This window comes from Xenia sp. Carnegie-2017, unplaced genomic scaffold (assembly GCF_021976095.1).
Source record: "Xenia sp. Carnegie-2017 unplaced genomic scaffold, XeniaSp_v1 HiC_scaffold_16, whole genome shotgun sequence".
NCBI classification, from domain to species: Eukaryota; Metazoa; Cnidaria; class Anthozoa; order Malacalcyonacea; family Xeniidae; genus Xenia; species Xenia sp. Carnegie-2017.
Window position 1 is genome coordinate 6,908,841 of NW_025813469.1, and position 12,713 is coordinate 6,921,553.

General features: G+C 33.7%; 1 protein-coding gene across 2 annotated transcripts; it reads right to left on the reverse strand.

The window, feature by feature from the left end:
- Positions 1-12,282, reverse strand: LOC124436374 (vesicle-associated membrane protein-associated protein A-like). 2 transcript variants are annotated; one of them, XM_046986289.1, is made up of 7 exons: positions 12,117-12,281; positions 9,914-10,066; positions 7,879-7,982; positions 7,181-7,261; positions 4,994-5,113; positions 4,341-4,403; positions 1-389 (listed from the first exon to the last, which is right to left on the reverse strand). In XM_046986289.1, the coding sequence occupies exons 1-7, from the start codon at positions 12,172-12,174 to the stop codon at positions 222-224; spliced, it is 747 nt and encodes a 248-aa protein (XP_046842245.1). In that variant the 5' UTR covers positions 12,175-12,281; the 3' UTR covers positions 1-221. The 2 variants fall into 2 exon arrangements, with proteins under 2 accessions (XP_046842245.1, XP_046842246.1); XM_046986290.1 differs by lacking the exon at positions 4,341-4,403 and having other exon boundaries at positions 12,117-12,282.
- Positions 12,283-12,713: the final 431 nt, after the last annotated feature.

A 12,713-nucleotide genomic window follows, 5' to 3' on the forward strand; every position in this document is an offset into this window, starting at 1 on the left:
TTTACGTTAATGATTTTTATTGAGTGAGTCTGATTTTGTGCAGTTGATGTGTGAATGCAAGCGCAGGAGTAACAATTCAAGCATATATATGTATATATATCGCACTTCCAAACGCAAGTTTTCATAAGATGATTATTTCATATGAGCGTCAAATATTACTTATAATGTTTAAGCGCGTACACGTCACTATCTTAATGGCTTACTTTCACAATTTCAATATTTTACAAAATAAATTTTCCAATAATGAATCCGAGGATAACAGCCACTATCAGGTAGACAACAGGTGGCAACTGATATTCGTTTGCTGCTGACTGTAAATTGTGAACTATTTCCTCGGGTGATGATGTAATGATCTTGTTCGGTTTAGATCGTTGCCTTATGTCTGCTTCCTGAAAGAGACAGAAAAATATATAAATTTTCAAAAAAATCTAATAAACGCGACAGAGTTTAAGAACTCGTAGCAAATACGTAGCTAATATTTTTTCTATGTAATGAAGCCATATATGAGCAGTTGCAAAATTTTAACATTAGAGAGTTTCAGATTTTACTACGAGTACGACTACCGCTACGCGATTCGTCATTTGGGCGCGAGTACGCGATTTTGAAAAAATCAGGTATTTTACACTACGAGTTCAGAAAGTCATCATTTTTTATGGATTTTTATTTTTATTTTTATTTTAGTAAAAGATATATTTACTAAGCCATAATAAAACAGAAATGTTGATATTTTAGCTTTTGAAGTGGCTGTGAAAACTGTATGTCCATATCGCGAAATTGTTTTTATTTACATATTTATGACAGAAACATTTTGTATCTTTCTGGCAATCACTACTTTTTTATTTAGTTTGTTTTTGTATTGCTGTTCAATCTGTTTCTCGAGCCGTTGTTTTTTGTCAAAGAAAACATATTCACTGATTTTATTTCATAAAATCTATTCTGAGACGCCAATAAACAAAACAAAATGACGGTCAAACAAAATATTTCATTTAATATGAAATTGATAATTCAGCCGCGTACATCCGGTATTTTCATTATTTGCTCGAAAGCTTTTTTCCTACAAATTCACCAAGAAGATGAAAAGCTTCGTCCCTCAATTGTTCAGCTGCATATTGTATGATCGTAATGCGAATACGAAAGGGAGATTTCCCAGAGACTTTTGCCTTGTTACTTACGCTTATACAGTTTTGCTAACACCAGGAAATGAGATGGCGAGAGAAATAGATGAGAGAATAACATCAGCTTGGAAGAGATTTGGACAGTACAGCATGTTCATGAGAGATCAAAGAATGCCCATGTGTCTCAAAAGGAAGATCATGGACACTGTCATACTACCAGCAATGACTTATGGAGCAGAGACGTGGGCACTTACCAACCATCAAAGAGAGAAACTGGCAATCACCCAAAGGAGCATGGAAAAATCAATGCTCGGTGTCACGAGGAGAGATAAGATCCGGAATGAAGACCTGAGAGCAAGAACAAAAGTGAAGGATGTCATCGAGAAAGTTAATAAAGCCAAAGGAAAGTGGGCAGGACATCTAGCCCGAATGAAAAATCATGAATGGGCAAAAAACAACTGAATGGACCCCGTGGGACAAGAAAAGAGGCAAGGGAAGACCAAAAAGGAGATGGAGAGATGACATCGAGCAGAGAGCGGGCAGCATGTGGATCCAGAGAGCCCAAGACCGTGAAGAGTGGAGAAAGATGTGGAGGCCATCCGCCAGCAGTGGCGTGACAGGCTGATGATGATGATGATGATGATACAGTTTTGCGTAAAGAATGCTTAAAAAATGTATTTATTACTGAACTTGTTTATCGAACCCAGATCCCTCACGGTCAAATCACGTATCGGTAGTCGTACTCGTAATCAAATCTGAAACTCTCTATTGTCTTTCTTTTCCCTTATACCAACCATGCAAATGAAATAAAAGCTAATTTCGAAACACGCATATGTACAAACGTTGTACAGTTTTTTAAGAGCCTTACTTGAAATTCCAAAATCTGAAGTCAGACACATGAATATTTTCCCTCTAGAGTGTTAGTCTGATCAACAAATGTATACGAAATCCTACTTTACAATTTTATCGACGTATATCGTCGATATGACGCGACATGTTTCGCAATAAAATCCAAAGTCAATAAACGTACGTATAGATAGGGATCCATGGATAAAGCTAAATTTCAAGCTTAGTCTATCTTTGACATTTATGATTAGTCTTCAAAAACAGTTCCCATACCTACGTTTCATCGATGTGATAATTACATAATTTTTAGCACATAGCTCATATGCAAATATAAAATGATAACACGTCTGATTGTCACAGCCAAAAAAAAACGGCTATCATGTTTTTAGTAGAAAATTTCAACTGATGTAGGTACGTACTCAGTAAAAACAAAACTCATTAACCATAACATCTCCTGGACGATTTAATTGTTCTTCATTAAATGCTATAATTAACCACAAATGCTTAAAATGAAGTCACTTGCAACTTATTGAAATCTGATGCATCATGCATCATTATGGAGAGAGAAACAGTAGTTACCATTGCAAATAGCCATATATACAAAGCTGTGAAAGCCTTTGTAGTTATGATAATATAATTTTGTTACCGAGGAAAATTCCATTCTGTATATCAATTACATGTGCTGTGATTAAAAGTGGGAAGTTTTCCTGTTGTTAAAATCACGAAGCAATTGTTTTCCAATTTTAATCTGATTTTAGTGCACATAGTTAGCTAACCACATCATCGTTGAAATGGAACGAATTTCATGACGAGTTGCTCGTTAACGAGCTATTGTGACGAGCACTTGGTAGCACACTGTGGCGATTTTGTCAAAACAAGCACGGACGAATTTTATCGTAGGAAGAAATTGCTTTTATTAAAGAATAAAATTTTACTGTTTTTAACGTCTAAACGACAACATTAATCCAAAAGGAGGTTTTGGGTGCATCCAATAAATAGAAGGCGACAGGATAAGAGTCTGTGCGACGCGCTGTTGCATATACTTCATCAAGACAATAAGAGACATTGTAAATACTTAAGAACGACGGTTCATCATTTTGATTAAATACTGTGTTTAATTGCACTTCTTTTTACAAACAGCGCAGAATAGATATCGTAACAGAAGATCCACTCGTGTCGGAACATTTGATGTTCGTGTCCCCCACTTTTCTGAAGCAAATTCTAAGCAGCCGGGCCTCGAGCAAGATACTTCAGCAAGATTGCAATAGAAAATATGGATGTTTTTACAAATATATCGTTTCGCACTGCAAAAGCTTAGTACCTTATCTCCTTCCCAAGATGATAATTCATGGTAAAAATTTCGGCAAACGTTTGCTCTAAACTTGAATTATTAGTATAAAAACATTCTCGTGAAATACTATTCCATATTTATTTCGTGAAAGTATCTTGCTGGGAAGTCACGCATGCATAGTGAAAAGGTACGCCACGATTTTAGCAGAGTGGGCCTTCAGTTCTGTTAGATGTCTATTCTGTACCAAGAGCAAGACGGACACTTATCTGAGAGGAGCAATTAAAGTTCTAGTCATGTGATGCTTTATGTCCAATTTCAGTAAAGAATAAATAACTAACGTATCGTCATATTTTCTTGCAGACGAGCAGCTTGTCAAGAAATTCGTAGCATTTCAACGATAGTGTGGCTAGCGCTTTGTTTCTTTTTGACTAACATTCTCAATTTCATCCCAGGTTTCATTTGTAATGAGACGAACTTTTGTCATTACAACACAAAAATTAACGACTGAGATTGTTGTGAATTTTCTGATGGAAAGTATTTCAAATGTCAGAGCGCTTGAGATAGACCTTGCTTCCTCACTACGAAATTAAAATTTTCAATCTTACAAGAGTAGACGAGTACAATTTTCGCAAAGTCGCGATTTCACTCATAAAAATAGACTGTTTAAAACAATGCTATTTTACAATTAATGTACTACATGTGCATGAAATTGCTTAAAAACTCGCTGTAAAAGAGCTTGAGGTCTTTATAAAGGAACTGGCCTTGCTTGTCTCATTGACGGAATATGCAAGCAAACGCTTGTTTCCATTTTATTTTAAATGCCTAATTCTCACGAGTTAAAGAAGTTCAAACATAGAACAAGTTGACATTGTAGGTAAAATTCTATATAACGATATTCGTATGCATACCTCAGGAGCTATTGATGAAGGGTGCTATCTCATGCATGACAGCTTTAGTTGGAAAGTAGCAGTCACCAGCAGCGTAGGGGTAGTTACGGTTAAATGAAATTTGCCATTTTGTTTGTTCCTATAAGTTTTCTTATCGGCATATACATCCATGTAAATATGATGATAACAAAGTCAACTAACCACACGTTCGCCTTTCGATTTCAACTTGTTAGAGTTGGCAGCATCCGAGCTTCTATCATCATTCTGATAAGAAATGCACATTATTGTACCGCTGAAGGTAAAACATGAGTAAAAAATGGTAGACATGGCACAAAACGTTGAACAATCTTGTTGTTTACAAGTCACGACAGATATAGCTTCCTTGAAGCAACGATTGGCGTAAAATATGAATGCGTACGATAACAGACTAAAACAGTTTGATTTTACATCGACTTGAATTGAATACTTAATATCAATCTTTTAACAGCTATGACGACAAAGAAGGTAATCTTCGTTTCAAGTCAAATAATGCCAAATAATAAACCTTTTATTAACCTCGCTTGCTCGGTCTTTACTGAGAAATATAGGACCTCTGTTTATGTACAAACCTCGCCCGACGGGCTTGGTCTGTACATAGAAAAACTCGGTCTGATCATTCTCAGTAAAGACCTCGAGCTCGGTTAATAGGGGCTTATTAATGAATATTGTTCCTGTTAGGGGCGCGCTAAACAGCACTGGATGGAAGCACAAAGTTCGAATTTTTTTAGAAGCTTATAAGCATGAAAACTGTTGCGAAATATTCCATAGGCTAAGTAAGCTTAAGGCCACAGGCCGGTTAATATAACATTACTCACTTTTGGCGAAGATGGACTTTCATTGACTACAACTTCCTCCACTTTGGATGCTTCATTCTCCGATGATTGCTCCATATTATTTAGAGTGGACGCAAATTCATTCTTTTCAGTAGGTTCATTCTGTGTAAATTTAAAATATAATAGTCATAGGTGACACTTTATGTTAGGGTAAAGAATAGTTATAGGTACGTAATTAGAAGAATCATACAAGTATTCTATTGCAGTTTCAATAGATAGCGAGTAGAGTAGCAAATCAAATGAAAGCATTCGCAATCATAGAGATTATAAATAATACTACAGGTGGCATCATAATTTATAAAATAAACACAATGAAACGCGTGCGCTGATTGTCCAAAGGTCTCCTCGGTTTGCAAAAGTACGTGCGAACACAGTAAACATCTTTTATTTCTTAAATAATCTATAGTTCAAAATGTGGTAGGCGTTTTCTATTATTTGGGGGAGGGGCAAAAACGATTCCCGTATGGTAAGCTACAGTGAAAGAGTATGATTTTTTGACTTTTATGTATATATTATGCGTACATAATATAGTAAATACTATCACAATCTAGTTGTTGAACAATGCTTTCCTTTTCATCATAATTTTAGAAGGTTTAAGTCACTCGTATTTTGCAAAACAAGTTTGTGTTTCTTTTATACTCATTCAGTTAATTACTAAGTCCGTGGGTCATTGCTTGATAAAAAAAACGTTTTCCGGTTTTAATTCAACTGCTAACAGACTTCAAAAAACATATATCTGTCATCCATACTTGAAAAGTGTTAAAAACGGTTAAACTATGTGAATATGTGGGTTGTAAAAACAGAAAAACAGAAAAGAATAACAAAAGTTTTTATTGCGTATAGTTTAATTTAAGCATACAAAGTATACCGATCATAATAACAGCTCGTTAAAAACAATTAGCTACTAACGCCTTGAATTGACAAATTTTCTTGATGCTCGTACAAAATAGAAGAAAAACTTACTAAATATATTAAGAAAGAATCCTAAACTCAAAGCAGACGGCAAAAGCATCATTTGTTTACTTCGTGCTTTAATCCGGGACCTAAAATCCCCCATTTCGCCTAAATTTGTCATAAATGGCACATCTAGTTTTATTTATAATCTCTATGTTTGCAATAGAATATTAGTATGTGGTAGATAGCAAGTAGCAAAGCAATAGATAACGAGTAGTAAAATGTGGCTGGCGAGCCGTCTCGCGTTTTACTTGGGTTTCTACCAATAGACTTGGTTGTTTACTTCAAAAGGCAATGCTGTAGAAGACTAACGTTGAGATTAAATACAACGTTAAGATACATGTAGTTAAAGTAAAATATACAAAAATTCAATTAAAATAATTAAAGATGCATTTAAGTCCAGGCTTTTTAATAGAAACAATGTAGGCAACAACAAATTAATAAAACAAAAATTTAAAGGAAACTATAACAATTTATGAATACTAACATGATTCTATACTAAAATACATTACTCGTTCTCGATTTCCATGATGTGTCGATTCGTGGGAGAGTTTGTAATGAACAATTGTTAATTGAGCAAACTTAAGCCGGATTTCTACTGGCAAATTTCTTCGCACGAAGCAATAATTTTTGAATTCAAGCATCAGCAGACCGTCAACGACGTCACACAAACACGGCGATAAAATTCGCAAACTGTTCGCCACGACGAAAATTTGAGTTCGAATGATTTCTATACTTTTTATATGCTTTTGCGATATGCTTAGCGAAAAGAATTCGCTAGCAAATCGGACTTTAGTGTTTCTAATTTGTGTTCGTTTGTTAACCATATTCAGTTTTCAAAATAGCGAACGTTGAAGAGTTATTCGCTCGGGAAAGAATTTCCACACTATCTAACGACTCTACTCTCAAGAAAAAAGACTATTTTGACGAAAAAAACGATGCTTATGAAACATATTCCTGATCGCAAATACTAAATCCCCTCACGAGAAAATAAAATTCTCCTTTTCAGTAACAGTTCAACATACAAACGACGTATGAAAAAAACCCCTCTAATAGGTGGTTAGTCGTTCTGGTAGACATTGCAGCAATAATAATCATGACATGCTATTGCAAAGCAATATATAGAGATATACAACTTGCACCTACCCGTGTTCCCTAACGTTCTACATTTTCACGTTTCATTCAGACTGAAAAAGTAAAAATTTATATACTTACTTCCGAAGTTTCATCATCAGCAGGATCAAAAATACATTTCAGTTTCGAGTCCATTATTTGATCAGGTTTGGCTTCTTTCCACTGGAAAATCAGTATGAAAAACTTAGTGAATTTATTGAGACTGCCTTTCTCTCTCTTTGCAGACGTATTACATAAAGACATTGTTTGTTTTTTACTGTCTCGGTTATGAAGCGTCCTGTGTTACGTAAAGTGTGTAAAACGCCACGCAATGTGTGTAAAAAATCCCCGCGCAAACATTATGACAAAAGCAAAATATATTATAAAATAACTCATAAAAAAGCGGGCGCTGATTGGAAAATGCTCGAAAAGCCCGTGTTTTTATAGCACTTTAGAAAAACGGGAATTCCAGTCTCAAAGGGTTCGTGGTTTGCGCGAGAAATTTAAAAAGCAAAAATGCAAAAAATAAATTTATCTGATAATGTTGTTTATAAAAGGCTATTTATCAAAAATTGAAAATATCTTTTGCTACTTGTTATAAAAACAGTTTTGAAAGTTTGGGACAAGCTCGAAATTCCTAGAAAACATTCGTACTTCGTGCTCTTACTTGCCACACAATTCCTCGTTTCTTCCAACAATTCTCAAAACGCAAAAAATATTTTCCTATTACTTAATTACCGAACAAAACTGTGAAGTTAGACATTTATTTAGCAATATACTACTTATAAACAAACACTTACGATATTATCCATATTGTCGGTGTTTTCTAAGATAATTATTGACTGTACCATGAATTTGTGTCTGGATTTCTCTTTTACATCGAAGTCAAAAGGCTGTAGCATAACTACAAAAATAAAAACTCAAATAGTTCACAAGAAAAGGGAAAAGATACATGTGTCTAATAACACCAAGGAAACTTTTTTCCTTTTACACAGATCCGTTTTCACCGTTTCACGTCTAAATAACAAGTTCGTTTATGTACTTTATTGCTTACAGAATAACTATGTACAGATAAGTAACATGAATCAACAGTTAAAACCCAACATATAGAAACACATCAGATACTAAGCATGTCGACATTCCAGACAATCAAAGGAAAATACAGTCAAATGTCCAGTAATCCGACACCCTTTGGGGACCAGGACCTTGCGTCAGCCGAAAGGGCAGAATTCTGTTTCCGCTTAAAATTTGAAATTCGCACCTTAAATAAACTTGTTCAAAAAATAACACAAAAGAGGAGAAAAAGCTTATAAGAGTCCAACATAAGACTTTTAACAGAGACATAACGACAATAAATTAAAAAATATAAGGTTTCTTTTTAATGATGACGTCTCGTCGATATAGTAGGGCAGCTAAGCTACATGAAATGGTGAAATCGTTCACTTTGTGATAAAAGCATGAAACTTTGCAAACACACTAAACTCCATGTAATTAACAATTTTTGATATGGAGGCTAATGAATATTGCATGCTTCCCCTGAAATGCGCATGTCGAAAATTCAACCATATTTGGAAACGAGGCTGAGTTTACATTGTTGTTTGAGAACACTCAACACAATGCTTGAGAACCACAAACCATCTGGTTTACATTTCTGACTCTTAAACAACAAAATTTGATAATCTGTCTGGTCATTTTATAAGTCACGTGATAGGGCGATTATAAATTATAAATTTCAGATGCCATGACAAATCTTACAAGTTAAATGATGAAACGTCGTCATTCAAAAAACCTTTCATTTTTAATTCATCGTCGTACATGTAATGGTTCTATTAAAAGTCTTTGGTTGAGTTATCATATCAGTACGGCTTAACTTGTCGTCACAAAAAAAATGACGATGGGGAATCACGCTTTTGGTGAATAGCATGAGCAAACGATAACATGCATTGTTATGATCAAGGATGCATGGATGTGGAAAAATTTTGAAGCGTAATGGGTGGGGAGGTGCGATTACTCTAGCATAAAAATATTTAAGCCCAGCACAATGGTTATAAAAGAGACATTTACGTATAATACATCATACAATATTATATTTAATATTTACGGATGATGTCTTGTAAGCCATGGGGGGACACAAAAAAGAGCAAGCCAATAAAATACATACATTTAAAAAGTATAAATAGAGTTGTTGAGAAAATATTATCAAAAGAAAAGTTTCAATAACAAATCTGAGTAATGGAGGCAACCACTTAGCTACATCTTGATTTGTATTATCTTCATGTGCTTAGATAAAAATAAGAAAAGAAAAATTAGAAGGGAAAAATAACCTAGATCCAATACCACTTGAGTTGTTTCTATACCACTAGACAAACTGAAAGAACCACACAAGTTATGTTTATTTCAAAAATTTTATACATGTATATTTTCAACATAAGTACAATGTAAGTGAAAGGTTTACATGTTGGATATTCTTCCTGTTTTACAACTTGAGGGCAACTTTTACCCCTTTTGAGATGAAACCTTATGTCATCCAATGAATAAAAGTTTTCCATAATTTAGTGCATATGCCATGGCTCTTTGAAGAGCATTCTGCTGGGCTTTCACATTGAACATAAAAATTTGCATCATGCTTGGTGCTTCATTAGGTCAGTCTAGTTTGGATTGGAGATATATTTGAACCTCTCATGCACAAACTTAGCCAAGACAAGATAAATTATCTCCTCCTGCATCCCCTTCTCACCCCCCTTGGCATCCCACTTTACCACTCCTCACCAGATTTTAATCCATCCCTGGTGAGGTTCAAAAAACACACACATTTATTGATATAATATAACATACCAGCTACAGACACTTTGCTACGTGGATCAATTATCCCACTGTTTGGTCGTACACAGTACTTTTTAGGAGCTGTTGTCTTCACTTTAAAACATACTCTCTTTTCAGTTGGATTTCGAAGTACTATGTTACAGTTGACAGCTTTATTAAATGGACCTAAAGTTATTAAGAAACAAACCAAAAGAGAAAATAATCACTGCTCACAAAGAAGCTGGCTTACATAAGCTGAGGTGGGAATAAAGCAGATAAAAGGCATAAACTATTGAATACATCACATTAGACTGCGAGGAAACACTACACATTATAAATATAAATTGTTTACTTTTTAGTCCTAATATAAAAAAGTAAAAATAAAAGTAAACAGTAAAAATAATACTGTTTGAAATTTTCTTTGATAACAGCTCATAAAACTACATTAAAATATGCATCACAGTGTGCGAATTAGTTCGGAAAAAACGATGTGCAATTTTTTTGACAAAAGTTTTTCTTTAGAGGCATAATCAAATCGATATTACGTTAATTATTATATAGTGCTAATTGCTAAATTAATATTTTTAAACATGAACAAATTCATATGATTAACGACAGAGTTTTTTGTTAAAACTGCTGATTTTTGCACATCGTTTGAAAAAAGTGATGTGCAATTGTTTTCATTTTAGCTAAAACGATGTGCAAATTGCACATTGCACACCGTTAATTCGCACACTGCATCATATTCATGTATAAGAATTAAACCATACTGAGCATGTTTGGCAATAACCATGAATTTTTTCAAATGAATCAGGAACAAATGGTGTGTTTTTATATGATTTGAAAATTGCAAGTTTCTTCAAAGTTCTGACATTAACATTTCAGCACACAAGTCACTTTTTTGTACAATTAAGGGTTAGGATACAATTTCAATTCATATTTTGACAAAACAGTAGCGCAATGAAATGCATACAAAAATTTAATCAAAAAAATTAAATTTAAGCACTTTGAAAAAATTGTGGGCACAATAAAATTGTTAATGTGCAGGTGTCAATATCAAATTTCATCATGAACACATAAAGCAATCTAAATTATGATCATCACTATCATACATATATTTGTGAAATACAAGATATTTTGTCATTGTTCATTTCAAAAGTCAAATCTTTCTTCACTTAAAAGATACATTTTTTACTTGGAAGTCAGTTGTTACTCCAATAGATAACATCATTTAGCGGCACAAGTCTATATTTAATTTGAGTTTTAATGACCAACTTGGATTGGCCCATTTCTTGACAAATCTACTTGGTGTGCAAAGACAATGTGAAAAAAACTCTTTTGTGCAAAAAATACTTTCGAGACTGGCCATTTTGAATTGACACTTGACAAATTAATTGTATATTGTAGGAAACAATATTGTTGTACATGGTTGCTCACTTATTGGTCAAATTTCCCTAACATGTTTTTCCATACACTGTTGTAGTAAAAGTGAAAACATCAAATAAGTAGACATGAAACAATTAGGTGGTAAAAAAGCATGACATTAAAATTAAAATCGTTAATAATGAAATTTAGTACGTAATTTCGTATACAAACAGAGTATTTTCAATATGAACATAATAGCCCAACATAATACTTTTAAGAAAGCCATCACAATAATCAAATAGAGAAGGATTTATTAATTACGTTTCGTCTTTAACTTAAGACATCTTCAGATTAATTGAATTAATATATATACACGAGGTTTTAAATACAAGCATATAAACAAACAAACAAACAGAGTATTTAAACAAACAGAGTATTTGGAAGTAATTGTATATATTGATACAATATCACAACACTGTCAGAGACTTTAAACTAATTGTTTCCTTGACAAGTCCAAGATCATGGGGAAAATGTTTCTGAATGTAACTGAGACTAGTTATTCAAAAGCATAATATAAAATCACGGTCTTCGTTACGACATGGAACAAGCTTTTAAACTTGACCAATAACTCATCACATTAATACGTTTGACAAATAAAAAAGAATGAATTTCTATTTAAACAAAAAAGCAGAGGAGTTTGCTAGCTGATTGCAAAGAAACGTCAATGGAAAAAAAGAAAAATAACGCAGACATTTTATAAAACAATGAACGATAGGTTTAGCTCATCACAATTTCATAAAACATGAATGTACAGGTTTACAATTGTTTATTAAAGATCAATTTTAACCATAAAGATCGTCGTTTGATATACCTTTAAAATGAAGCTCATGAGCTGGGTCTATCTCTAAAATTTGTTCCTGCTTCGACATGCCAAAATCTTAGGTAAGTACGTTCACAATATTTATAAATCTTCTCCAACAAAGCACAGAAAATTAATCCGAATTTTTCCAATGACGTTTATTCTCGAACATGTCGATGGGTGACGATGAAATCCGGTTAACCGCGACAGAAAACGATGTTGACTACGACGTGCGCTGCAGATAATTGGGAAATCGTTGAACCAGGGATTACAAACCACAAAAAATTCAAAAGAATGCTTCTTTAAGCTTTGAATCAGGTTTCTAAGAGTATCAAAAAAGTCAGTGTTGGCTGTCATTTACGTAAATGCATTTCATAAATTATAAAAACACTTTGAAGTTCAATAATTCCTAACAAAGGGCCTAAATAACGGGTGCATTTTATTTTGCGCGACATAAATCTCAATCTCTTCTGCAAGAAAATTATTTTTGTTTCTTTTTATATAAACAAATAGAAAGCAATGACTGAAACTTAATGAGAACTTGCTTGTTTTTGCCACAACACTCACATAATTGGTTTTTGAATCGGAGGTAGAACTAAAAGAATATTT

Bases quoted from the DNA above. Each gene is read 5' to 3' on its own strand.
- LOC124436374 (XM_046986289.1), bottom strand. From the start codon at position 12,174: ATGTCGAAGCAGGAACAAATTTTAGAGATAGACCCAGCTCATGAGCTT. The intron at 5,114-7,180 runs GTAAGTATATAA...AAATTTACACAG, and splicing joins CTGATGATGAAACTTCGGAA to AATGAACCTACTGAAAAGAA. The intron at 4,404-4,993 runs GTGAGTAATGTT...ATTTCTTATCAG, and splicing joins AAAGTCCATCTTCGCCAAAA to AATGATGATAGAAGCTCGGA.